This window comes from Euprymna scolopes, chromosome 20 (assembly GCF_053919585.1).
Source record: "Euprymna scolopes isolate OS-2025 chromosome 20, ASM5391958v1, whole genome shotgun sequence".
Taxonomy (NCBI): domain Eukaryota; kingdom Metazoa; phylum Mollusca; class Cephalopoda; order Sepiida; family Sepiolidae; genus Euprymna; species Euprymna scolopes.
The window spans coordinates 77158841-77185601 of record NC_136501.1 but is presented as its reverse complement, the minus strand read 5'-3'; the positions used below and the strand labels follow the sequence as shown (position 1 = coordinate 77185601).

The following is a 26761-nucleotide window of genomic DNA, read 5'->3' as shown; positions in this document are numbered from 1 at the left end:
GACCGCATCTAGCCATCAGATCAGCCAGGCTGGACTCGCACTTCTCCAATCCTCTAGCATCGCCTCCTACCTTATCTATCACGGGGTCTAAGATGGCGTTCCAATATACCATTAGCACTACCCGCCTCCAACAATCTACAAACGCGTCAAGCTGACTGAAAAATGAGACCCTTTCATGAGCGGTGCTGGGCGCATGAACCATGATCACCCGAAACACAGAACCTTTTACAGCAACATTGGCCACAACCAGCCTGCCCACCACATCCCTATGAACAACGTCGACTGTCGCTGACAATGTACGTTTAACCAGCACGGAAAGTCCCTTCCCCCGTGGGCTGCCATATGCTGAGAAAACCTCAAAATCTCGGGCCAGCACCTGACAGTCCACAGAGGAAACAAAATGCGTCTCCTGAATCGCAGCCACATCCACTCCCAGGGACAAGAGGTCATGCCAGAGGCAAGCCGCCTGGTCCGATGATCTTAAGCCCCTCGCATTCCAACTAGCCAAATTGTAAGCCATGGTACCTACCTTAGGGTGTGTCACACTCAGCTCCGAAGTCAGCCAGGGAGAGGACGCTGACGTTATGTGCCATGCTCAAGGTGGTCAGGTTTTTCATATCCTGACCTTCTCTCGCAATGCTGCTGACGTCCAAAGGATAAATTAATTTCATGACCCTGTAGAGTGATGGATGGACCAACACTGGGACCCTTCCCTTGCATTGTTTTGACAGTTCATCAAGACAAGGGTCATTTTTCTTCACCAGTTAGATTCCCGGAAACGCCCCTTCAGCAGCCTGCAACCTTGTCCACAAGTTAGTTCTGACACAAGTTATTAGGAGTGAGGCGTCCGGGAAATATTTACATCTTTCCCCTTTATCTGGTTGTAATCGAGCAGAGGTTTTAAGTTTTTCCTCTGCCGATGGGAAATGACTGTTGCCACAGATAGAGGGTCTACATAACATAGTTCCTCGGGGGCAAGGGCTTTTAATTTGGTTTGTCTGTGAGAGGCAGAGAAGTCTCTCCCCTCCCTCAGTTCATTCTTTTCCTTTTCTTTTTGGGGTGGTGGCTCAGTTTGCATTAGTGTGGGGACGGGTGTTAGTGCGATGTCTGGTGCTGGTGTAGTGTCTGATGTTGGTGCCATGTTTGTTGTTGGTGCGGTGTCTGGTGTTGGTGCAGTGTCTCATTTAGGGGTGGAAGTGGATTTTGTTGTTAGGGGTGGTGTATGTTCACAGGGAGTGAGGGCCACCTTTTCTTCCCCTTTTCTTCTTTTGTTTTTCTTTTTCTTTTTTTCGAATGAACCGGGGAGAGGTGAGGTTGAGTTCTTCTCCCTCTCACTTGCGGATTCATTCTCAGAGGAGCAGTCTTTTCTCTGCTTGATCCCGGTCTTGATTAGTGTGGGGACCGTTGGTTGTGTCTGCTCCTCTAGTTGCTGCTACGGCTGTTTTTGTTGCTGCTGCTCTCGCTGGTGTCATTGCTGCTGCTGCTTCTGCTGCACTTGCTGCTATTGCTGCTGTAGTAGTTGTTGTTGCTGCAACTGTTTCCGCAGCATCGGCTGTGGTGGCTGTTGTTGTTGCTGCTGCCTCGATTTTTGGGCTGGTGGTGGAAGGGATTATGGGCTTCCGTTTTTGTTTGTCTCACTACCGTGCTCCATTCCTCCCCCTTGGCCTCCTGGGTGGTTTGGGTTTTCCTTGGAGCTGGGGTTGGTGCCGTGGTTGCAGGGGTTGTTGTCGCCTGTTTTGGCACGGGCGCTGTCTCAGGGGTTGTGACTGCCTTTTGGGTCGTTTGATTAAGGGTTACCCTTTGGGGGCAGCTCCTAGCCATGTGGCCCTGCTTTTGGCAGAACCAGCAGTGCGGACGACGGCCCTCCACCACTACCATTATGCTGTCATCCTTGTATGTCAGCAGTGCTGGTATCGCCTGAACACCCTCCCTCTTCAGCCTCATTGCTATTGTGTAGCAGCCCAGGTAAGTCCCAGTTTCTGGGGTCACCTGTTCCACCTCACCGTACTGGCTGAAGAGGCATCCTAACACTTCCGCAGGTATTTGGGTTGGCACATTAAATACCTGCACCCGAGTCCTTCTCTTGCTCTGGTATTCGGGTATTAGTTTGACTCTCCTATGCTTATTTCTTGGAAGGAAAGTCTCTCCGCATCGCCCTTGGTGGGTAGGAGGATGTCGCACACAGCGAAGCTCCTCTGGTACAGGTATAGTACTGGGATATTAAGTTTGTGGAGGAACCCCGCCATGTCTTCCTTCTTCATCCCCAGGAGGCGGTTTTCCGGTATATCGGAAATGGCGAAGGACAGGACTCTGCCCTCAATCGCCTCCCAGGCACCTGGTATGGGTTTTATATCTTCCCCCTCTATGTATTGTATGTACTTTGTCAGGTACAGGTCTCTATACCCTTGAGGGGACAGTTGTTTTTCTACGGTCTTCCTCCACGCAGACCCTCTTGGTGGTGTGGGTGTTGGTGTTGGTATGGGGTCTTTGGTGGGGTTAGATCATTTTTGGTCTTTTATGGAGGTCGCCCCTGCCTGTTTATTGGTGACGCCTCCTGCCTCCCCAGATTTCTTAGTCTGTCCTTTTGTGGGAGTGTCGCTTTTTGGGGGGGCGGCTCCCTTTTCAGTGTCTTTTAGGCCTGACTCTCCTTGGTTAGAGTCTTTTTCGGGAGCAGTTTCCCGTTTTGGAGAGTCGGACTCTTGGGGAGCATGATCTTTTTTGTTTACTTTGAGGCTATCTGCCCCTTCCTTGTTTTTGAGGTCCAGGCGGTATGCCCCCTCATTTTCTTGATCTGCTCCACTTTTGTGGGAGCAGCCCTCCTGCGGAGCGCTGTCCCCTTTATTGTCCTTGGTAAATTTCCCCCCTCCTGGGGAGCGTCCAATGCTGTCATATACAGGCGATACGCCCCGTCAGTGGTTGTTTTTGCTCCTCCTGTTGGGGAGTCGTCCTCTTGGGGAGCAGTAGTCCCCTGGCTGGGGGTATCCATATTGGTGGCCCCCTGGCTGAGGGTATCCATATTGGTAGCCCTCGGGCTGGGGGTGTTCGTTTTGGTTCCCTCTTCTTTTAAAAATCACCGAAAAGAGTAACGTGGAGACGGCGTCCAAAGTGGGGAACCGACTTTGACGCCAAAAGGCGGCAAGAAGGGGAGATAGAACTGAGAGAGTGAGTGGGAAGTTAATGGAGGGAAAAGAGAAAGTGTTTCCGAACCTCCCTCGCGGGAAGGTCGTAAATTATCAGCTCGGATCCCCTCGTAAGGGGGGGGGGAGAGCAGAGACAGACAGACAAATTGGGGGTGCGGACAAAACACTACCCAACAAGCTCGTCAGGTGTTCCAGGCACGAGAATATGTCGCGCGTGGTGTATGTATCAGAACACATACTACACTTTGATCTTGTTGCCCGGGCAACGGAGAGCAATTGACTCTAATTAATGCTAGAACGAAATTTATGCAATCAAAAGTAGATTGTGAGTATGTTGATTCCATTGAAATTAATTTCGTCTAAAAGAAAAAGGCCAATCGCCTGTTTTATTGGTGCTTTATTGATATATTTAAATTCCCACGTGCGTAGCGAGGTTGATGATGAAAAGAGAAAGGGCAGGTGAATGAATTCACTAAGCCCGGATATGTTCATGCGTTTCACTCGTGTTTCATTTGTTTAGAGTAAGGGAAACGGCGGGGGCGAAGAAAGAAAAAAATGGAGTCGGTGATGTTAAACTGCGACATGACCAACAACTGTTGAAATTCACAAGGTTGTCTTAAAATAAGAAATCCAAATGCTTAGAGATTCCACGTGCAGTCTTTCAGCTCTTGAGCTAAAAGAAATATGATTACTCTCAGGGCACACTGGATTCCAAAAGGAAGAATTTGCTGCTGAAATCTCTGGCTATAGAGTTAGTATCAAAAATTCTTTCTCTTAAACAGTTCCATACAAAACTAAAAACAAAATCAAGGAATAATAAAAATTTAATAAAACTAACAAAAAATAAAACAAAATAAAATATGTACAAATAACGAGTTTATATCATTGTTAGGAATAAATATTCATTTAGTTGATTGTTTATAAAGAAGCTAAAACGGAAAGTTGTATGAAAATAAAACTTCTTAAAGAAAAGTGAATAATACTGACCTTCGGTTATAGTCGATTGCATTCACATCAGTATTGTTTTTCAGTAAAATTGTAACAATGTTATAGTCTTGTTTCAGCACGGCATAATGTAAAGGAGTCTGACCTTGCTGAAGAATAAAAAAATATGACAAGTGAAATATCTCGCAACATTAGACATAAAAACGTAGTTACTGTTAGGTTGGAACAAAAAAAAATAATCTCATAATGCAGCTTGGTACATATGCGTAAATTTCTAAACATCTAACTAGAGTCATGTATAGAAATTAATATTTTTATGTAAAATGTGTAGAGGACTAGGACATATAAATCCTAATCCCGTTACAAAAGAAAATAATGAAATGAATGGAATTGAAGGAAACAAAAACTCAATTGCTGGATGAAATAAACATGTCGTTTATTTTCTGTTGAAAATAAAAATGGTTTAGGGGTTACACGTGTTCATTCAGGCGTTGACGACTACATGCGTGAAAAAGAAAGAAATGAAGTCGAAGGCGAGAAATGGCCGTCCCGCACGTTGAAAGGAAAATAGAAAAGGAGTGTTTGCCTCAGCAAAACCGTGTATTCTTGATAGCAGTCGTCCACACGGAAAAGTCTTCAAACCAAGAGCTATGGACGCCGAACTTGCCTGGTTGACGAAACCAGGCAAAAGGGAAAAAAGAGAATCAATCCAGTTCATGGAAAGAGAAAGCGTATAAAGTGTACATACTGTCTGTTGGCTTTTTGTCCCACATAGTAGCAAGTGGCGTGAGGTACGCGCGTGCGTGCGCATGCCGAAAAGGCACGCTGTCGGTCCGTAGACCGCACAGCTCGTAAGCTGGTCCGAAAAGGAAGAAGCCGCTTATTGCTCTTTCTTTTATAGGTGTTTCCGGGGTCTTTTGCGCATGTATGGATTTCCTTTGAAAGGGGAAGTGACGTTGTCTATGTGTGCATACATGTGCGAGTGTGAGAGTATACATGTGAATGTGAGTATATGTACGCGAACGTGAATATATGTACGTGTGTGGACGTGGGCGCATATGTTTGTGTACGCGTATGTATATGACAAGTAATATAGCTTGAAATGTGAACATGTGTTTTTGTGTGAGACTAGAAAAGGCTCGCGCAATACTCCCCTTCCTAGGAAAAAATATATATGCAGTGTATATATTTATATATATATATATTTTTTTTTTGTAAGTAATGTTTTCGGCAATTGACTTTTCGTCCTGTTTTTGCTGTTAGTGTGGTTGTTTAAAACAAAACGTCGAAAACGGAATGTCAAAAACGGAGTGTGTTCGTATAAAAAAGTATTTACTTACGTGTGGAAAATGCGTTTACTCTTTTTTTTAGGCTGACATTTGTTTGTTTGAGTTTTTTTGTTTTTTTTTTGTGCTGACATGTGCATGTGCAACGAGTTGCTTGGATAGTGAAGTGCATTATTCGTTTGGAAGGAAAATTTTTGATTCGCGTTGACTGTGTCTTCGCAAGTGATTCTGCGGTAGTGTGTACATTGTTTGGACGGGCGGTAGTTGCGCATTCTTTCTTGTTGAACGGGGTGTGATTGCCGGCTGTCAACGAAACTTCCAAGTTGTGAGTTTATCAGCGTGCATGGTGTATCTCAACTCGTATTGTTGATTCAACTTCTTCCTATAGGATAGGGATGTCCTGTAATTGTTTCTTTGTTGTTGCATCTGCTGTGCGGGAGAGAATGTGCATAGGCTTATGTGATTTTGCTCCTCGCGTTTGTTGCAGGGTAATGTCAGGAAACCGTGAAAAATGTTTGTCGAGCTCGATTTTTTTTTAAAAATTCGGTATGAAGGCGACAGCTCCGTGTTTGTTTTCTGCCGAGTCTGACGAGGGGTCTCGTCATTGTTGTTTGTAGTAGTTATTCCTGTCGGTAGTGGTTCACTTGTTTTTCTTTGTTGAAAAGTTCGTTTTTTTCTTTATCAAATAAAACGCGCGTCTCGTTTAATTTAAAAAAAAGGTAGGGCCACCATGCTTGTTCGTTTCACGTCTTGTCGTGGTCGGTGGTTTGTTGTGAACTTGTGGCATAGGAGGAAATGCGTATTCCTCTCGCATTCGGGTGTCACCATTTTGTTGAGGCGGTGCAAATTAGGACTAATGAATTGAATTGAGAAAGAGACGAAGCACGTGTTAAATTTAATTAAACCGACTAGGATTTATTTCGTGAAAAAACAAATGAAAGAAAAGGGTACTACGCGTGTTTAGTTTGGCGTGCGTCTCTCGCTGTTAACTGGGGAGAAGGAAGGCCTATAGTTTGACGTGCGTCTCTCGCTGTTAGCTGGTGAGAAGGAAGGTCTATAGTTTGGCGTGCGTCTCTCGTTGTTAGCTGGTGAGAGGGAAAGTTTATTGTTGTAGAGAGAGAGAGAGAGAGAGAGAGAGAGAGAGAGAAAGAGAGAGAGTATGTGTGTGTATGAGTGTTTCGTTCAAACTCATCCATTTCATTTTAAAATAACGGGGTCACCATCGTTTGTTGAGGACTAGAATATATAAATCCTAATCCCGTTACAAAAGAAAAATAATGAAACGAATGGAATGAATGAAACAAAGACTCAATTACTGGAATAGATAAACGTGTTGTTTATTTACTGTTGAAAGAATGAATATTTTAGATATAACACGTGTTCATATCCGCGTGGGTGTAACCATTGTTTGTTGCGGGACTGGTGGTGTAAAAGGAAAAGGAAACGTGTGTTCATCTCACTATCGTTTGTTCACGCGTGGGAAGAGAAGTGAGTAATATAGTAGAAATGAGAATGATAGCCCAGATACAAAGGATAGAGGGTTGACATCAGTTAACAGTCAGCTACGCGAAGGTATTCTCAGAAACAAGTTGTATATATAGAGAGAAAGAGTGAGAATGTCAATCGAGGTTATGAAGAGAGAAAGCATATAAAGTGTACATACTGTCTGTTGGCTTTTTGTCCCACATAGTAGCAAGTGGCGTGAGGTACGCGCGTGCACACATGCCGAAAAGGCGCGCTGTCGGTCCGTAGACCGCACAGCTCGAAAGCTGGTCCGAAAAGGAAGAAGCCGCTTATTGCTCTTTCTTTTATAGGTGTTTCCGGTGGTCCTTTGCGCATGTATGGATTTCCTTTGAAAGGGGAAGTGACGTTGTCTATGTGTGCATACATGTGCGAGTGTGAGAGTATACACGTGAATGTGAGTGTATGTACGCGAACGTGAATATATGTCCGTGTGTGGACGTGAGCGCGTATGTTTGTGTACGCGTATATGACAAGTAATATAGCTTGAAATGTGAACGTGTGTTTTTGTGTGAGACTAGGAAAGGTGCAAATGGTTGACTATTTACAATGTATTCTACTGCTTCATATTCCCATATAACAGGAATTGCTTAATGAGAATGGTCCAAGTTTCTAATGATTCTTCTTAAATTCCTTGTCACATTGTTGCCGTTTGGATAAGAGTTAACATGATAATATTTTGTATACGAGTAAAAGTTAAACTTTAGGTTAATATAATGCACGAGTTAATGAATTTATTGTTGCAACTGATTAATGCTGAAACCAGAATTAGGCGCCGCTACTGATAATATTCGAACAGTAAACGCCAAACATACATATATACATATACATGAAATAAACATATACGTCAATGTTATAGCTAACACATATATACAAACATGAAATAAATACATCAATTTATCATTCATATTAGGCACATTAGCACTTCTGGACCTTACTTATATACATTTGATAGACACGTATTGAGATTTTGTATATATATATATATATATATATATATATATATATATATATATATATATATATATATATATATAAAGAATCTTAATACATGCCTATCAAATGTATAAGTAAGGTCAAGTTAAGATTTTGTCCCATCCTTACATTGTCAATTGGAGATATATTCTCATGATTAGCGTATGTTCTTATATTCCTATATACTAAACAATGATAAAGTAAACAAAACATATCGAAAGATCTTTTTTTTTTACTATCTAAATAGGATTGCATTCTTCTGTCTTTTTTTCAGACATGTCCACGGATAAATAATAAATTATTAAGAAATGAAGAAATCCATATACGGAAGTAGAATTGACTTTACGTTTAAATAAAATAATTAACCTAATGCATCGGTGGTTTTAGACAAAGATACTAAACATTTCCGATATTAGTAAGTCGCCCCCCCCCAAAAAAAAACCTTCTTATAATATTGTAGGCTTTACTTGGTTGCAGAATACATTCAGCGAAAGGTAGAAAAAATGTCTGTTAAAACAAAATCATTTTAAATCCCTTCAAATAGTTTATCCTTTCTTTCTTATATATATTCTTTATACATTTTTGTAATTCTTCTTAAAGATGGGAAATAATTTTTTTGTAGAATCAGTTTTGAAATAGTTTTTATATGTGAGAACGAAAATATTCAGGCTAACAGAGGCGAAAATATGACCAGTAAACGTCTATTATTTGAGATTCATTGTTTAAACTACATTTTGTTCCACGAATAGTAATTTTTTATGAGTAAAAATTTGTGTTTCATTGGAATCGTAGAAATAAGATAACATACTCACCAAGTTTTTGAGATTTGTACTTGCTCCGTTTTTTAATAAAATATTAATAATGACAACATAACGGTGTTGAACAGCCAAATGTAAAGGTGTATTTCCTTCGTCAAGCCGACTCTCTACACCAACATCGCTATTCAAAAGCAACTTTACTACATCAGCATGACCACATTCCACAGCCTTAAAAATAAAAAAATAAAAGTAAACAAAAATTACAAAAAGGCATAATTCTTTTCAAAAAACTAATCTAATTTCTACACACTCTCATCCATATATTATGCTCGAAGTTCCATCACCCTACAATGTATAAAATGTTACTGAATGAAATGCCGTGAAAAAAGTATACGTATTGATAATGCAGGTACAAATGTTGCAGGAAGTCGAAAGGTGAAGGTGGCAATTGACCATACAACTGAGAAAGTAGACACAAGACAAAAAAGGTGACGGCAATAGTAAATCAAACACAGATGATCGGTTGAATACGATAAGGTATCCTGTTTTATTTTACCAAGCGAAAACAGTAACTTGTACGGCAATGGAGATTGTGTATCAGGATCACCCGGAGCGAGAACGAGCGTATTGCAGGGTTAAAAGCTGTGCGTCCCCGAAGCAGGATGACGAGCCTCGGTCCGGATCTGATTTTGGAAACTTGTATCCGGACATCGACGAGGGATGAGACTGGTAGCTGAGACTGGAAACTGTACGCCAGTGCGTACTGGAATGCACAGTTAGATGTCAGTGGGCACTGGAGCAAGTAAGTGGACATCAGTGGGCGCTAGAGTAGGTAGTTGGGCGTCAGTTGGCACTGGAGATTGTGGCTGGAAGCACTGGAGGTTGTGGGAGTCGCTGGTAGCCGCAGGAGTATGTATAAGAGTCTGGTGCGTTATTCGTTATGCAATGTGGGGGTCGTCAGGCCTTTTTAGGAACTAACTTCCTCCACAAATAAATAAAAATAAAAAGAAGAAGACTTACATGCAAAACAAACGGAGGTTTATTCACAGAAACCAACCATTAACAAATAAAATATAAATCTCTTTATAATGAGTTCAGAAGTCCTTTTTAAGTGTTCGTATATAAAAAAGGAGAATGTCTTTTTTTGTTGAACTGTTCATATGTTAAAACACGTTAAGAGAGGTAATAGGTAATGTTCGCCTGTGAAATTGTATGAAGCGCGCGGAGCGGTGAAAATGGAAGAGTGATAGTAACACGCGTGGAACGTCCGAATGAAAATGTAGTTGAGAGAGAGATTTGATGTTTGTGTGTGCTTAAATACTATTTGGACCGGCTCCAGCGAGCTTAAAAGGAAAAGTTTAGAAAAATGTCCTTAGAGAAATCCCATTGGACGGAAACATCACGTGGGGTGCTCTGTACTACGTCCGCTCGTTTTGAGTCGATTTAATATATAAGGCTATGCCGGAATTTGCGTGGGAGTTATTTTTTTTATTTTTCACGCGCCAACATAATCATAATCATACTGTGCGCCTAAATTGTATTTATTTTTATAACAATTTTTAATCTGAATCTTAACCGTGTCAACTGGCACAATACTCCCCCCCCCCCAGATTTAAAAGAGAAAAAAAACTTTTTTCAATATGTAATGTATTCCTTGAAATGTTTCGGCCAGTGGACTTTCCTACTTGTTTTTGTCGTAGGTTTGATGTTCCTGTCATTTTGTGCTGGACTCCCATGTTCTAAGGGAATTTGTTCTGGTGGGGAAATTGTCTGAGGGTATTCCTCAATGTATGCTGGTTTAATTCGGTCGATCGCGATCTTGTCTTTCCTGTCTTTCCTTTGGACAGTAAAATATTTTTCACTTCTGTCCAAAACTTGGTATGGTCCTGTGTAATTTGGACAAAATGGCTTTTTGACTGTATCATTCCTAATAAATACATATTTGCATGTATGAAGGTCATTCGGCACATATGTTTGTTTGTCAGCCCTCCTGGTGGGTGTAAATTTGAGAGAAGACATTTTGCTCTTTAATTCCGTCACAAATGTAGCTGTGGGTGAAATGTCTGTGTATGCATTAAAATATTGTCCAGGTAATGTGACTGCTGATCCAAAAACTACCTCCGCTGGCGTGCTTTGTAAATCCTCTTTTATCGTGTTTCGGATCATTAATAGGATTAATGGTAAATTATCTGACCAGTCTGCGTTGTTAAGACTCGTAGCCAAAAAAAAAGTTTTTAGCTGTCTGTGAAAGCGTTCGACGAGGCCGTTCGAACAAGGGTGATAAGCCGTTGTCTTTATGTGGGTTGTTCCCAACAATTGGTTGAACTCTGCGAAGAGTTTCGATTGAAATTGCGAGCCTCTGTCCGTTGTGAGTACTGACGGTACTCCAAATATCGCTATCCAGTCTTTTAGTATTGTTCCAGCTACTGTCGCCGCAGATGTGTCCTTCACGGGTATGGCTGTTGGCCATCTGCTGAACCTGTCGACTATGGTGAGAATGTGGGTGTGTCCTTTTGAGGGGGGGTAATGGCCCCACCAAGTCAACATGGATATTGGTAAATCTAGCATCGGGCGTACTGAACGTGCCCAGCGGTGACTTTGTGTGCCTGTGTATTTTATTATTTTGACAAGATACACACGTCTTGGTCCAATTTCGAATATCTGTATTCATTTTCGGCCAAACAAAGCGGTCTGCTATTATTTTTACAGTGGCTCGTTTGCCTGGATGAGATAAATTGTGAAAATGTTGAAAAACATGTCGTCTGATGCTTGGCGGTATGTATGGACGTGGCTGTTTTTTTGCTGTATCACAATAAAATGTTGTTGTACTAAAAGGTACAGGCATTTCCTTCAGTTGCAAAGACGTTTTCTGTTGTACGTCAGTGAGTGTCTCGTCCGTCTTTTGTTCTTGTACAATTAATTCCATACTCAACGAACTGGAATTTAGCGAAGTTATTGCAGCTCGTGATAATGCGTCCGCCACGATGTTTTCTTGTCCCTTGACGTATTTGATGTCTGTGGAATATTGAGCAATATAATCAAGATGTCTGATTTCTCTTGGACCATATCTATCTACATGTGTATGCAGTGCATACGTTAACGGTTTATGGTCAGTGTAAATACAAAAGTTTCTTCCTTCTAACAGATGTCTAAAATGTTTAATTGACAAATAAATTGCTAATAGCTCTCTTGAAAAGGTACTGTACTTTGTCTGTGTCTTGCTCAGTTTGGCTGAGAAAAACGATATAGGGGTCATTGTATCCCCTGTCAGTTGGTGTATAACTGCTCCTACAGCTATGTCTGATGCGTCTGTTGTAAGTGTAAGTTTCGATTCTTCACTGTCCTTAATATAATTCAATTTTGTGAAATTGACTAAGGCAGTTTTAGCTTGATGGAAAGCTTTTAAAGCTGATCCTTCCAGTTTTAATTGTTGGTTTTTCGTTTTGTTCTTCAATAATGACGTTAACGGTGCAAGGATTGTGGAACAGTTGGGTAAAAATCGTCTGTAATAATTAATTACACCTATGAAGCGACGAACTTGTCTAACAGACGTAGGTTGTGGAAAATTCGTAATGGCACTTACTTTTTCGGGTAATGGTGATATACCATCCTTATCGATTGAATGTCCGAGGAAATTTACTTCTTGCTAACCGAAAATACATTTGTCCAAGTTTAATTTTAAACCGTAATGGGACAGTTTTTGGAAAGCTTGTTCCAAGTGTTGTTTATGTTCGTCGAGGTTTCTACTAGCAATTAGGGCATCGTCCACGTATGCGAATACGAATGGAAGGTCCCTAAAAACCTCGTCTATTAACCTTTGGAAGGTTTGACAAGCGTTTCTAAGTCCGAATGGCATTCTGACGAATTCGTAAAGTCCAAATGGCGTGGTCAGTGCTGTTTTATGGATATCTTCTTCCGCCACCGGTATTTGGTAATATGCTTTTACTAAATCCAGTTTGGAAAATACCGTGGCATTTTGCAGTCCGATTGCGAAATCGTGAATGTGTGGGATAGGGTATCTATCCGGTACGGTTTGTGCATTTAATCTCCTGAAATCGCCGCAAGGACGCCATGTTGTCGCGTCTGATTTCTGTACCATATGTAGAGGAGATGACCACGCACTTTTGGAAGGTCGGATATTCCTTGTTGTAACATGCGTTGAAATTCGTCTTTTGCGATCTTGTACTTATCCGGCTTCAGACGTCTGGGGGTGGCGTAGACGGGTTGTCTATTCGTTTTAATATGATGCCTTGCATTATGTTTAATATTATCCGTGACTTTGAATGGCTGAGTAAGTTGTGGGTATTTTTGAAACAGCCGACGAATGTACGTCTCTTCAGGTAAGGCAGAACTAATCCCAGTAGACTGGTATCTTGTGGTGATACCTTTAATTACGACTTTTATTTGGTTATCAGTCAATGTGCGATTAGTCATGTCTACCGATAGATTAAATCGTGCTAGGAAATCTGCTCCTAATATTGGTGTCGTCACGTTGGCTATGGTAAAAATCCACGAAAATGTGCGACGCAAGCCGAGATTCACGCTTAAGTACTTTTCACCGTATATCGGTATTTGAGTGCCATTAGCTGCCTGGAGGTGGTAAGGCTGTGGAGTAGCTTTCTGTTTGCGTAGCGGTGGTATCACGCTTATTTCGGCTCCAGTGTCTATTAAGAAGTTATATCCGTGATTACTGTCGCGAATGAAAAATAGACGACCTTTAGTGGAAAATCCAGCAACAGTTGTCGTCACTACTGGCTGGAATGATCGTTTCCCTGGTTCTTGTTTTTAAAGGAACAAGGATAAGTGCAACGCCTCGCTTCTGTGCCGATTTTTTTGTGGTAAAAACAGATTTCGTTCGCTCGTTCTCGTGTGTTGCTTCGACCTCTACTAAAACTTCGTTTTCGGTAGTTAGGTCGTTTTTTAAATGAGTAACGACGGTTTATTTGCATTAATTCCTGCAATTGACGAGTGAGATTTTCGACCGTAGTTTTTAGCCCGGCTACTTCGTCGTCTCTCGTCTGTTTTGGCTGTGCTTGTGCTGAGTTTACTTTGCAGTTCCTCAGATTTTCATGAATTCGGTCTGCCATGTCGGCGAGCTTTTCAGTGCTTGTCTCTTCCGTTGTGGGTCCCAGAATTTGTACTGTTGTGTCTGGGAGTTTATCCAGCCACAAACTTCTCATTATATTTTCGGACATTTTGTTGTCCCCTAGCAATGATCGCATGTATCGTAAAAGTTGCGACGGTGTGCGATCTCCCAATTCTACTTGGGTGAAGAGATTGCGTAACGTTGTCTCGTTTGATAAGCCAGTCCGTCTCAAAATGGCCTCCTTAAGTTTATCGTATGGATTATTTTCTGGCACGTTCTCCAATAACTCAGTCACCTCTTCGACGATGTCTGCCGGGAGTTTTTCAACCAAATAACAATACCTGGTTCGCTGAGACGTAATCCGTTTTGCGTCGAAAAGGGCCTGGATCTGGATAAACCACGTCTTTATATTGGTGGGATTAAAAGCTGGTATATTTAGTGTTAATGTAGCCAGAGGTGTTTCAGCACGGGGAGGTTCCATTTTTCTGTTTTTCGTTTGAAAGTGATTTTAAAGCCTTTAAACTGTCGGTTGACTTATTTCGAGTACGCGAAGCTTGAAATCGTGATCGAAAAAAAAAGTTGCTTTTGCTAGGGTCTGTGTTTCTGAGGTCTGTTAAACTGCCGAGTGAAGTTCGAGATTGTGGTAGATCATTTTCCGAGGGGTTTTATACGCTCGTGTTCACGTTTGGATCGGCTGAATTGTAGCCGTGTGTGTTCATTACACGTTATTTATCACCAACTCGTTGTTGGGGGGTGCCTGATGAGCAAAAGTGCTGTTTTGACGCTGAGTCATGATTTGTTTAATTTTCGATTTTATAGCGACTATCGGCATAACTCGCTAATTTGTTGCTATATTGTACTGAGATCCACGCTTCGTTTGACGGCCTGTATCATCCCTTGAGATTCGCGTCGCCTTTTAACTTCCTTTGAGTGTTACTGCAGGCATGATATAGCAAGTAGCTTAGGAAACCGCGTGTAACTTGTAAGGAGATTCCGCTGTGCATGCAATGTTCTAAGTCGGGTCACCAACTTGTGGGGATCGTCAGGCCTTTTTAGGAACTAACTTCCTCCACAAATAAATAAAAATAAAAAGACTTACATGCAAAACAAACGGAGGTTTATTCTCAGAAACCAACCATTAACAAATAAAATATAAATCTCTTTATAATGAGTTCAGAAGTCCTTTTTAAGTGTTCGTATATAAAAAAGGAGAATGTCTTTTTTTGTTGAACTGTTCATATGTTAAAACACGTTAAGAGAGGTAATAGGTAATGTTCGCCTGTGAAATTGTATGAAGCGCGCGGAGCGGTGAAAATGGAAGAGTGATAGTAACACGCGTGGAACGTCCAAATGAAAATGTAGTTGAGAGAGAGATTTGATGTTTGTGTGTGCTTAAATACTATTTGGACCGGCTCCAGCGAGCTTAAAAGGAAAAGTTTAGAAAAATGTCCTTGGAGAAATCCCATTGGACGGAAACATCACGTGGGGTGCTCTGTACTACGTCCGCTCGTTTTGAGTCGATTTAATATATAAGGCCATGCCGGAATTTGCGTGGGTGTTATTTTTTTTATTTTTCACGCGCCAACATAATCATAATCATAATCATACTGTGCGCCTAAATTATATTTATTTTTATAACAATTTTTAATCCGAATCTTAACCGTGTCAACTGGCACAGCAACGACGAAGTCATAGATAATTTTACTGTTATTTTTTTATCGCTTTTAAACTTATGTAGATTTCTTGTGGAATTTTAAGACGATAATACGGTTAATTACCGTTTTCACCTTTAAAATCATTTTCTTAGAAAATCGCTCATATTTTTAGGTGGATGTAAATAAATATTTTATTTATTTTATTTATATAACAGTAATCTACGGACATACATGTTTCGATGCCCTGCATCTCTTCAGCGTAACTTGACTGTTTATAGGAATCGAACCTCAAACCATATGTATTACGGTCTGGTGCGTTATTCCTATATCATTTTACTGTTATTTTTTTATCACTTTTAAACTTAGATAGATTTCTTGTGGATTTTAAAAACGATTATATGGTTAATCAGCGTTTTCTCTTCGAGATCTTTTTTTCTTAGAAAATCGCCCATATTTTTTTATTTAGCGTAAACAAATGATATATCTTCAAGGTGAAGACGCTAATTAACCGTATTATCGTAAAAAAATCAACAAGAAATATACATAAGTTTAAAAGCAATAAAAAATAACAACAGCAAAATGATCTAGGATTTATTGGCGTAACTGATAACGCAGCAAACCGTAATGCAATTCCTCTAGTCAAGCTACGCTGAAGAGAGGTAGAGCCTCGAAACATGCGTGTCCGTAGATAACTGTTTTATAAGTAAAATAAAAATATTATATATATATATATATATATATATATATTATCTAAAAAAATTTAATCAATTCTTTTTTTAACTTTTTAAAGCTAAAAGAATTGATTAAAATTTTTTAGATATTTTTCAATGAAAATGCAACACACAACACGTTTTTTTTGTTTTTTTTGCGAATAATTTTTGCATATAAGTTATAAAGGAACAGATGTCATTTCATTTGCACATTTAAAAAAAGTTTTTTAATAGAAACTATAATAAAAATATTTACAGTCTCCCCTCAACATGACTTTTAAAAAAAATTATAAAATAAAATGACCAATCTGAAACAGTAAACAGACAGCCATGTTTTTTTGAAAACGTTTGGAGAGGAAATGGATTTAATGATTTTTAACTGATAAAGAACAGCTATAAATGGAGGTAATTCGTTTCTTATTAATTAATGTTTGCGATGATGATGGTTTTTCTGTGACACTGGATGTGCGGACAAGTCAATTAATATTTAAATGTTGGCAGAAAAAGTTTTATCAACTTCAAAAAGTTAATATTTTTATACTTTCATTATTATTTATTTTTAAGAAATATAATATAACACTTAAAAATAATTACTTGCATTTATTTCCAAACCTGTTTCGAGAAAGAGAGAGAGAGAGAGAGAGAGAGAGAGAGATAAAGAAAAAGAGGGATGGAGAGAGCCAGTGTTATTTGACTTATTAGTAGCTTCTAAATCATACATCTTAAGGACATCTATATATAGAGTCGGGAAGAATTTTCTTTTTGACCAATTTCGTACCCCGAAATGGGGAGCGGCATATATATTGTTTTTAAAATATAATTATCCACTGACACGTGTTCGTCGTCTACGACCCATCAGAGTGGCCGAATCTCGCTAGATTAAGACACTCTGATGAGTCGTAGACGACGAAACAAGTGTCAGTGGATAATTATATTTTAAAAACAATATATATATATATATATATATATATATATATATAATCCCATTCTCCTCACATATAAAAAAAACCCCGAAAACACTATGAAAATTATTAATCTTCTGCATCACTGAGGTCCCTTTCTATGCCCCCCACCATCGAACCTGATATATTCAATGTCAATGGGTTCGGTTATAAGCCCGTTGTGCTCCGAATTTTATATGATCAACCTAGAAACTAAAATCTTTTATAGCATTCTGCAAAGATTCTGGTTAACAACTTCCACATTAGTGATAAGCAGTTTGTAACTGCTGACATGTAATCAGTTTGTAATTGCTGGCAGCTGTTCCTTTTGCAGGCTCCTTCCAAATCAATGTCATCCTTCCCATAACAAGCCAATCAGGGGTATCCCCCGACTCAACGACTCCTTGAAGGGTAGCAGCTGTTGGTGAATGAAGGCATTGGAGCTGCTTGAACCAGGAGCCCCTCACTCCATCTGGACCAGATGCCTTCCAGTTCGTCATCGTTTGAATGCCAGCCTTTACGTCATCAAGGATTATCACAACATTCTCCATCTGTTGCATTCCCGAGAACCTTGCTCTGACATCTTCCAACCAGCTAGTTTTCTCATTGTGTTGCCCTTCAACAAACCAAATCCCACTCCAGAACTTCCTAGCATCTCCTGCATTTGGAGTACTGTTACTCCCCGCCTGCTTGCAACCACAATTATTTACACAGCTGATACTGATTGTTCTGGAAAAAGGTTCTGCCGAAAAGCAGCATTTTTCCCAACAAAGTTTTTAATTTTCACACCACCTTCTCTTTCAACATTGCTAGAACTGATCGTTATCAACTAAAATAAATGCCAATAAACGACTATCGCTTAACGAATAGAATTATGATGATGATGATTCTAAGTTAACTAGTAGTAACAGCAGAGCATTATAATGACGGAAGAACCAGTGGCCAATCAGGTTGGATTAAAAGTCAAACCAACTCTAGCGCCAAAAAAAGTAACCGTTATTCTGAGCATTCTTTAGTCAGTTGCTGTTAAGGTCCAGTCCAGACCTGCCTAACGATCTTGTGACTCCGCTATCAACAAGTGGTAACGTAGTAAAAAAAAAAAAAAAAAGAATGAAAAGGAATTTTTTTCAAAATGCAACAGAAATCGATGCTGATAAGAATTTAGCGATCGAGATGAAAGTGATAATTACCGGATCCAAAAGAATTGAAACCATGAATTTCTGAACAGAAATAAATCCGAGATAGAATCAGTGAGTGCAAATATTTAACAAGTTTACATCGTGCATAAAAACCTCGTAATGAAGATTTCCATGTTTCTTTCTTAGTTTCGCTAAAGAAAGATGGAGTTATAACGAATTATTTGGAACAAAAAAAAAAACGCAAAAAAAAAGAAAAAAAACGCAAAAACGACTCATTAATGCAATTACGTCTTGTTGAAAAGTAAAATTTTGTTTATGATAAAATTTCTCATGATTAATTCGTGTTGAATATAAAGCATTGAAGCGAGGCGTAATAAAATGTGTTTCACGATTTTAGTTCCTTTGATTTTGTTCTGGGAACAAAAGATATTATGTTCGCGATTGGAAAATACAGGAATTTCAGTAAAATAAAAATGACACTTTGGTTATAATCATTTTTGATCGAAAGCGGAAAGAAATTAATTTCATAATTGAAAATATGTTAAGTCACATATATACTATCAACTGTTGAAAATAACTGGGAATGGCGATTTAAATTAAATCTCCATTTGAAAATGTTGTGCTCAAGGAATCGGAACGTTTTGATTCCTTGAGCACAGCATTTTTAAATGAAGATTTAATTTCAATCGCCATTCCCGGTTATTTCTTTTCGCATTGATGGGCAAACGAAGGAAAGAAAATAAAATAATAAATCAAAGAAAAAAAAGAGACAAAATACGAGGGACGTGCATTAAGTAATGCCCCTGATCCACTTCCCATAGTAGTAGAGCAACGAAACTTATCACAGTTATTAGTCTTTCCCTACATAGGAACTCCCAGAGTTATGCATTTCTCCCATCGTTTGATACAGCTCTGGAGACCGTTTTTGTAGAACACCCTAGGTTGGTCTTCCAACCACGACGTGACTTCAGAAATCAAGGCTGCATCATCTGGGAAACGCTTTCCTTACAAAAACAACTTCATGGCTGCGAAGAGGTGAAAGTCAGAGGGTGCAAGGTCAGGAGAGTAGGTAGGATGGGAGAGATTTCATAACCACACATCTGTGCTTCTGATCTGATGACATGCAAGTTGTGGACCAGAGTGTTGTCCTGCAGGAGGAGAGTACCTTTGCTGATTTTGCCCTGCCTCTTGATTTTGATAGCTTCCCTTAATTTCCTCTAAAGTGAAACGTAATAGGCTCCTGTAAATGTGTTATCCTTTGCCAGGAAATCTATTATCTCCGTCCTGGTCCCAGAAGACTGTGAGCGTGACCTTGCCAGCGGAGGGCTGCACCCTTGCCTTCATTGGAGGTGGTGAGTCCAAGTGCTTCCACTGTATTGACTGGGCTTTGGTCTCTAGATCATAGTGATGGACCCAGGTTTCATCCTGTGTAATCAGTCTTTTGAAAAACTTTGACTCATCTTCTTGGCACATCTCCAAATTCATCCTCGAGCACTCGACACGTTCTCGCTTCTGGGAATCCATCTGACAGACACCTTATGCATATGCAAATGGTCATGAATGATAGTTTCCACAGACCCTGTACTAATCTTGACATCTTGGGCTATTTGGCGAATAGTAATGCGGCGATCTTCCAAAATGGCAGCCTCAACTTGACGGACAGATGCCTCATCAATGGCAGAAGGGGGGGACCAGGTCATGTTTGAATTCACGATGCCAGCGTTTACCAAAGTCATATGATGGGGCATTATTACCATAAGTTTCTTTCATTTCATCAAAAGTCTCCTGTGGTGTGCATCCTTTCAAATACAAAAACCGGATCACTGCTCGACATTCAACAGGCTCCATTTCACACCTGACTCGGTTCAAACACCTGTAAAACAAAAACCACAATTAGTTCAGAGCTGTAATTTACCACATAACCCGTGGAGATATAAATGATTGCACATGCAAATTTTCAGCTAGATCAGACAATTGGAAGTGGGTCAGATTTGATTGAACTATTTCATTGGGATTTAAAACAAAAAAAGGGAAAGAAATTAAGAAATTTCTCGAATGAATTGTGTTCATAACATCTATATTACATGAACCCACTTGAAAAAAAAAAAAAACGTTCAACTGATTCATTTTTTTTGTTGCCTGACTTTGCAATTTAAATTACCTTTGACTCTTCTATATCATAATTTTCCAAATAAAAAAAAGATTATGTTAACATTTTTATAACCAAATTATCCTCTCTGTATTTCTTTATTTAGACATTGCAATACGAACTCTGCTATATTTCTAACTCAACAAAAGAATTAAAGAAAAGAATAATCGAACAACGGTTCACCTGAACTTAGACTCTGTTTAACTACAACTATAATTTACATAACCACTTCTAAACTTATAGACATCATTTCTAAGTTGAAATTGTTATTTAAGTTTGGACGATGAGGGATTTCGAAATCTTGTCTGGCACATGTTCCTAATAATGACCCTTTCGACATATGGACTATTTCTAACTAAATATCCTCGAATATTTAAAAATATGATCCCAAGGGAGGATATAACAACTGTAATTGCCTCCTTTTCCAGCAAACTATACCTCATTTCAAGCTCGTTCTTGGCTTTCTGACTAGTTTAATGCCCTTTCTTATTGCTTCAATTCTGCCAATGTCTTTCCGCCACCGTTTAATACTTTCCTTAAGCCGCCTCTGTCAGTATGGCCTTCTGTCCTTCATTCCCTTCTTTTTCTTTTGTATCAAGCCAAGATAATCCGCAATGACGTATGACGCAGCATACAGAGGCCTGTTAAGTTCAATAATAATTATGTTCTTTCTCCCGATGTTGTCAATTACGCCTTGAAATATTTTCACCTCGCCTTTCACCTTCCGTCTCTCAATAATCTTCATGTTTGGGATATCTATGATCTTGCCTCCAAGAAAAAGCTCTCTTAATTTCTGAACTACTTCTTTCTCTACAAAAGTTAATGCCCGAACTTCATCACCACTTCTCCATACATCTGCTCCTTCCACTGGCCCTATTGTTTCAGTCACTGATCTCGTATGCCTCAAATTCTTAAAACGTCTCGTAACTTCCCCTAACCATAGCATTCCATACCTCCCCAGTCGCCCGCCTCACATAATCACATTTCCCTTCTGCACTTCTGCACTTCAGCACCCTCAATGTTCTCATCAGAACTAATTTCTTCAATTTTACTTTCCCTATTCATTTCATCCCTAACCATCCTTGCAATATCATCCCTTGCCATCACTGTGAGTTGTTATTTTTCATTTGTTTTAACTGATATAACAAACTATATTTAATTTGTTTTAACTGATATAACAAACTATTTTTAATTTGTTTTAACTGATATAACAAACTATTTTTAATTTGTTTTAACTGATATAACAAACTATTTTTAACTTATTTTAACTGATATAACAAATTATTTTTAATTTGTTTTAACTGATATAACAAACTATTTTTAATTTGTTTTAACTGATATAACAAACTATTTTTAATTTGTTTTAACTGATATAACAAACTATTTTTAATTTGTTTTAACTGATATAACAAACTATTTTTAATTTGTTTTAACTGATATAACAAACTATGTTTAATTTGTTTTAACTGATATAACAAACTATTTTTAATTTGTTTTAACTGATATAACAAACTATTTTTAATTTGTTTTGACTGATATAACAAACTATTTTTAATTTGTTTTAACTGATTTAACAAACTATTTTTAATTTGTTTTAACTGATATAACAAACTATTTTTAATTTGTTTTAACTGATTTAACAAACTATTTTTAATTTGTTTTAACTGATTTAACAAACTATTTTTAATTTGTTTTAACTGATTTAACAAACTATTTTTAATTCGTTTTAACTGATATAACAAACTATTTTAAATTCGTTTTAACTGATATAACGAACTATTTTAATCGTTTTAACTGATATAACGAACTATTTTAATTAGTTTTAACTGATATAACAAACTATTTTAATTGGTTTTCACTGATATAACAAACTATTTTTAATTTGTTTTAACTGATATAACAAACTATTTTGAATTTGTTTTAACTGATATAACAAACTATTTTTAATTTGTTTTAACTGATATAAAAAACTATTTTTAATTTGTTTTAACTGATATAACAACCTATTTTTAATTTGTTTTAACTGATATAACAAACTATTTTTAATTTGTTTTAACTGATATAACAAACTATTTTTAATTTGTTTTAACTGATATAACAAACTATTTTTAATTTGTTTTGACTGATATAACAAACTATTTTTAATTTGTTTTAACTGATTTAACAAACTATTTTTAATTTGTTTTAACTGATATAACAAACTATTTTTAATTTGTTTTAACTGATATAACAAACTATTTTTAATTTGTTTTAACTGATTTAACAAACTATTTTTAATTTGTTTTAACTGATTTAACAAACTATTTTTAATTCGTTTTAACTGATATAACAAACTATTTTTAATTCGTTTTAACTGATATAACGAACTATTTTAATCGTTTTAACTGATATAACGAACTATTTTAATTAGTTTTAACTGATATAACAAACTATTTTTAATTTGTTTTAACTGATATAACAAACTATTTTTAATGTGTTTTAACTGATATAACAAACTATTTTTAATCTGTTTTAACTGATATAACAAACTATTTTTAATTTGTATAAACTGATTTAACAAACTATTTTTAATTTGTTTTAACTGATATAACAAACTATTTTTAATTTGTGTATTTCTGTTTTATTAAATGCTAGCTTTTTTTCTAGTCCAATACCGGCTTCCATCTTATCTCGAAATTACTTATAACGGCACCAACTTACTTTCGGAAGAACCCCCCCCCCCCATCAGCCTTTTCTTTTATATCGTAAGCTTCTTAAAACGTTACTAGCTTAAGTTCAGAATAAAATCACGATTTTCTATTAACGGCTAATTTAAAAAAAAAAATGTTTTGAACGCTACTAACTGAAGTTCTTTCAACACAGTTTGCAATTTGGAGACGGAATTGTTTTTGTTGAGATAAGTGATTTCAATCATGCTTTTTATTTTAGATTTAAAATATTAACAACTCCATTTTATTTCAGTATTTAATTTGTGTATTTCTGTTTTATTAAATGCTAGCTTTTTTTCTAGTCCAATACCGGCTTCCATCTTATCTCGAAATTACTTATAACGGCACCAACTTACTTTCGGAAGACCCCCCCCCCATCAGCCTTTTCTTTTATATCGTAAGCTTCTTAAAACGTTACTAGCTTAAGTTCAGAATAAAATCACGATTTTCTATTAACGGCTAATTTAAAAAAAAAATGTTTTGAACGCTACTAACTGAAGTTCTTTCAACACAGTTTGCAATTTGGAGACGGAATTGTTTTTGTTGAGATAAGTGATTTCAATCATGCTTTTTATTTTAGATTTAAAATATTAACAACTCCATTTTATTTCAGTATTTAATTTGTGTATTTCTGTTTTATTAAATGCTAGCTTTTTTTCTAGTCCAATACCGGCTTCCATCTTATCTCGAAATTACTTATAACGGCACCAACTTACTTTCGGAAGAACCCCCCCCATCAGCCTTTTCTTTTATATCGTAAGCTTCTTAAAACGTTACTAGCTTAAGTTCAGAATAAAATCACGATTTTCTATTAACGGCTAATTTCAAAAAAAAAATGTTTTGAACGCTACTAACTGAAGTTCTTTCAACACAGTTTGCAATTTGGAGACGGAATTGTTTTTGTTGAGATAAGTGATTTCAATCATGCTTTTTATTTTAGATTTAAAATATTAACAACTCCATTTTATTTCAGTATTTAATTTGTGTATTTCTGTTTTATTAAATGCTAGCTTTTTTTCTAGTCCAATACCGGCTTCCATCTTATCTCGAAATTACTTATAACGGCACCAACTTACTTTCGGAAGAACCCCCCCCCCCATCAGCCTTTTCTTTTATATCGTAAGCTTCTTAAAACGTTACTAGCTTAAGTTCAGAATAAAATCACGATTTTCTATTAACGGCTAATTTAAAAAAAAAATGTTTTGAACGCTACTAACTGAAGTTCTTTCAACACAGTTTGCAATTTGGAGACGGAATTGTTTTTGTTGAGATAAGTGATTTCAATCATGCTTTTTATTTTAGATTTAAAATATTAACAACTCCATTTTATTTCAGTATTTAATTTGTGTATTTCTGTTTTATTAAATGCTAGCCTTTTTTTTTTTTTTTTTTTCCTCGTACATATGTTTATTTATCCACCGAGTTGATAGCAAAAATTACGAATTATACTCATTTTTAGTTCGTGTGAGGGGAATCTATCACCATACTTTCCCTTAAACACGTCTGTTGGACTTTTATTAAGTACAATACTTAATAGTTTTTTTTTTTTTTTTTTTTTTTTTAATGGAGAGTAGAAAACGCATTGTGGATGCGTTATCGGCAGCTCCTGTTACTCTCGCTTCTTCTTATTTGTCCCTCAGTCCTCATTTTTTTTAAATGAGTGATTTTTCGGACAAAGGGAGAAGAAAAAGCTGTTTTCTAGGTTGGCAGTATTTTTGCGAACAGTTGGCTGAGATGGCGGAAATTTTCTGTTTCTATGTCTATCCTTGTAGCCATGTCACTAGTAAGGGTGCTGGAGGTAAACGTTTTGTCTGGGCTGACGTTATCCGCCTGATAGTCAGGGACCCGAACCTTGGATTAACCACTAAGGAGGCTGTCCTATCAGCAGGTGCAAAGTACTGGGGCTGCTGTATTGCCATTTGGTGAATGGATTCTGGACCATGCAGTAGCTTCTGGTGGGGCCTCTCGATGCCATACTAGTGGGTAATTGTTACGGCTTTACCTTATCATTAACTACAAATAAAAAATAAAAAAAATTCTTCGTTTCTTTTTCTCTCTTAATTTCCCCTCTCTGTCCTGCTCTAAGTAAATCTGTCGACCTAGTCCACAAATTCCAAAATTTCATCATGACAAGTTTCAAGAAAAAATACACGATTAAACCCGGTTCCCCAACTTCCAACGTAGACCCCTACTACCATGTCTCCTTCTCCAACATCAGGGGTCTTCGTTCTAACCTTCCAGAGGTTGAAACCCAATTACAGGAGACTAAACCAGACCTTTTATTTTTAAGTGAAACTGGCATTGGACAGGCTATTTCCCTAGATGAGTTTGCAATTTCAGGATACTCTAACTTAACTTCTAAATCTGACCCCCAAGATCGCCATGGGCATGGAATATGTGCCTATATTAAAGATAGCTTTCCATGTGGGAGGGACATCTCCAGGGAAGATCCTAACTTACCCTATATGTGCTTCCGGGTTGCTTTAGCTCACACTACTGCATTTATATTTACTCTCTATCGCCCCCACAACAGTGGAGTTACTATCTTTCAAAGCATATCTGAGAAAATTGACCAAGTCCTTTCTACTTATCCTTCAGCTAACATTCACGTATGTGGAGACTTCAATGTTCACAACGTTGAATGGTTGACCCACTCAAACAAGACCGATGATGAGGGGAGGTTCTGTCATGATTTCTCCATTGCCTATGACCTCACTCAGATTGTTCAGGAACCTACCCGTGTGCCCGATAATGATGGCCAGTATGCGAGCCTACTAGACCTTTTTCTCACAACTTGCCCTGAACTATGTTCAGTTTCTGTTCTGTCGCCTCTTGGATCTTCCGACCACTCTGTTGTATCAATTAAGATAAAAATGAAATGTAATAAGTCCCCAGATGTACCTCTTCATCGTACAGTATATCGATACACTAAGGCTGACTGGGATAGCTTCCGTACATTTATATCTGATCTACCTCTGCATTCCATGTTTAAAAAGGATGTGTCCTCTATAGTATTAGACCTAACTGAATGGTTAATTGTAGGTATTGACCATTTCATACCCTCTAAAAAGTTTCAGAAAAAACCTAACAGCCAGCCATGGTTCTCTCCAGAATGTGCTGCTGCCATTGCGCACAGAAATCACTTTTTCCACTGCTTCAAACGTAATAGATGTATGGAAACTAAAGCCGTTTTCAGGACTGCCAGCAACCATTGTAAGAAAGTAATAAGGAACGCAAGAGAGTTGTATGCTCAATCTGTTAAGTCCAAAGTAGCTGAGCAGCGGCTTGGTTCCCACCAGTTTTGGCAAATAGCAAACAGAATCCTGAACAGAAGCGTGTGCTCCATCCCAACTATTATCAATGGACCTGAGGTAATCTCGTCAGCATCAGACAAAGCCAAACTCTTTGTCAAGAACTTTGCAGCAAATTCTACCCTTTGCGACCAAGACCGCCAACCCCCAATATTTCCTCCTGTATCAGAAAACACGCTATGTGATATACGTATATCTGTACGTGATGTTGCGAAGCTAATCAAAAACCTTGATTCGAGTAAAGCAACTGGCCCTGATGGTATTCCAATTATAGTACTCAAAAAACTTCAACCTGAATTAGCGCCCATACTTACAAAACTGTTTAAACGTTGTCTTAAGGAGAATAGTTTCCCATCTCCCTGGAAAACCTCATCAGTATGCCCTGTATTTAAGAATTCAGGTGATCGCTCATCCCCCTCTCAGTACAGGCCAATAAG

General features: G+C 38.1%; 1 protein-coding gene across 3 annotated transcripts in view; it reads right to left on the bottom strand.

Moving 5' to 3' along the window:
• LOC145241470 (uncharacterized) overlaps nt 1-26761 on the bottom strand; it is a 353227-nt gene that overhangs the window by 277918 nt on the left and 48548 nt on the right. For all 3 annotated transcript variants that reach the window (XM_080104454.1, XM_080104452.1, XM_080104455.1), the window contains 2 exons: nt 8680-8853; nt 4128-4234 (listed from right to left, as the gene is read on the bottom strand). In XM_080104454.1, the coding sequence (XP_079960580.1) occupies nt 4128-4234; nt 8680-8853 (281 nt within the window). The remainder of the gene's footprint in view (nt 1-4127; nt 4235-8679; nt 8854-26761) is intronic.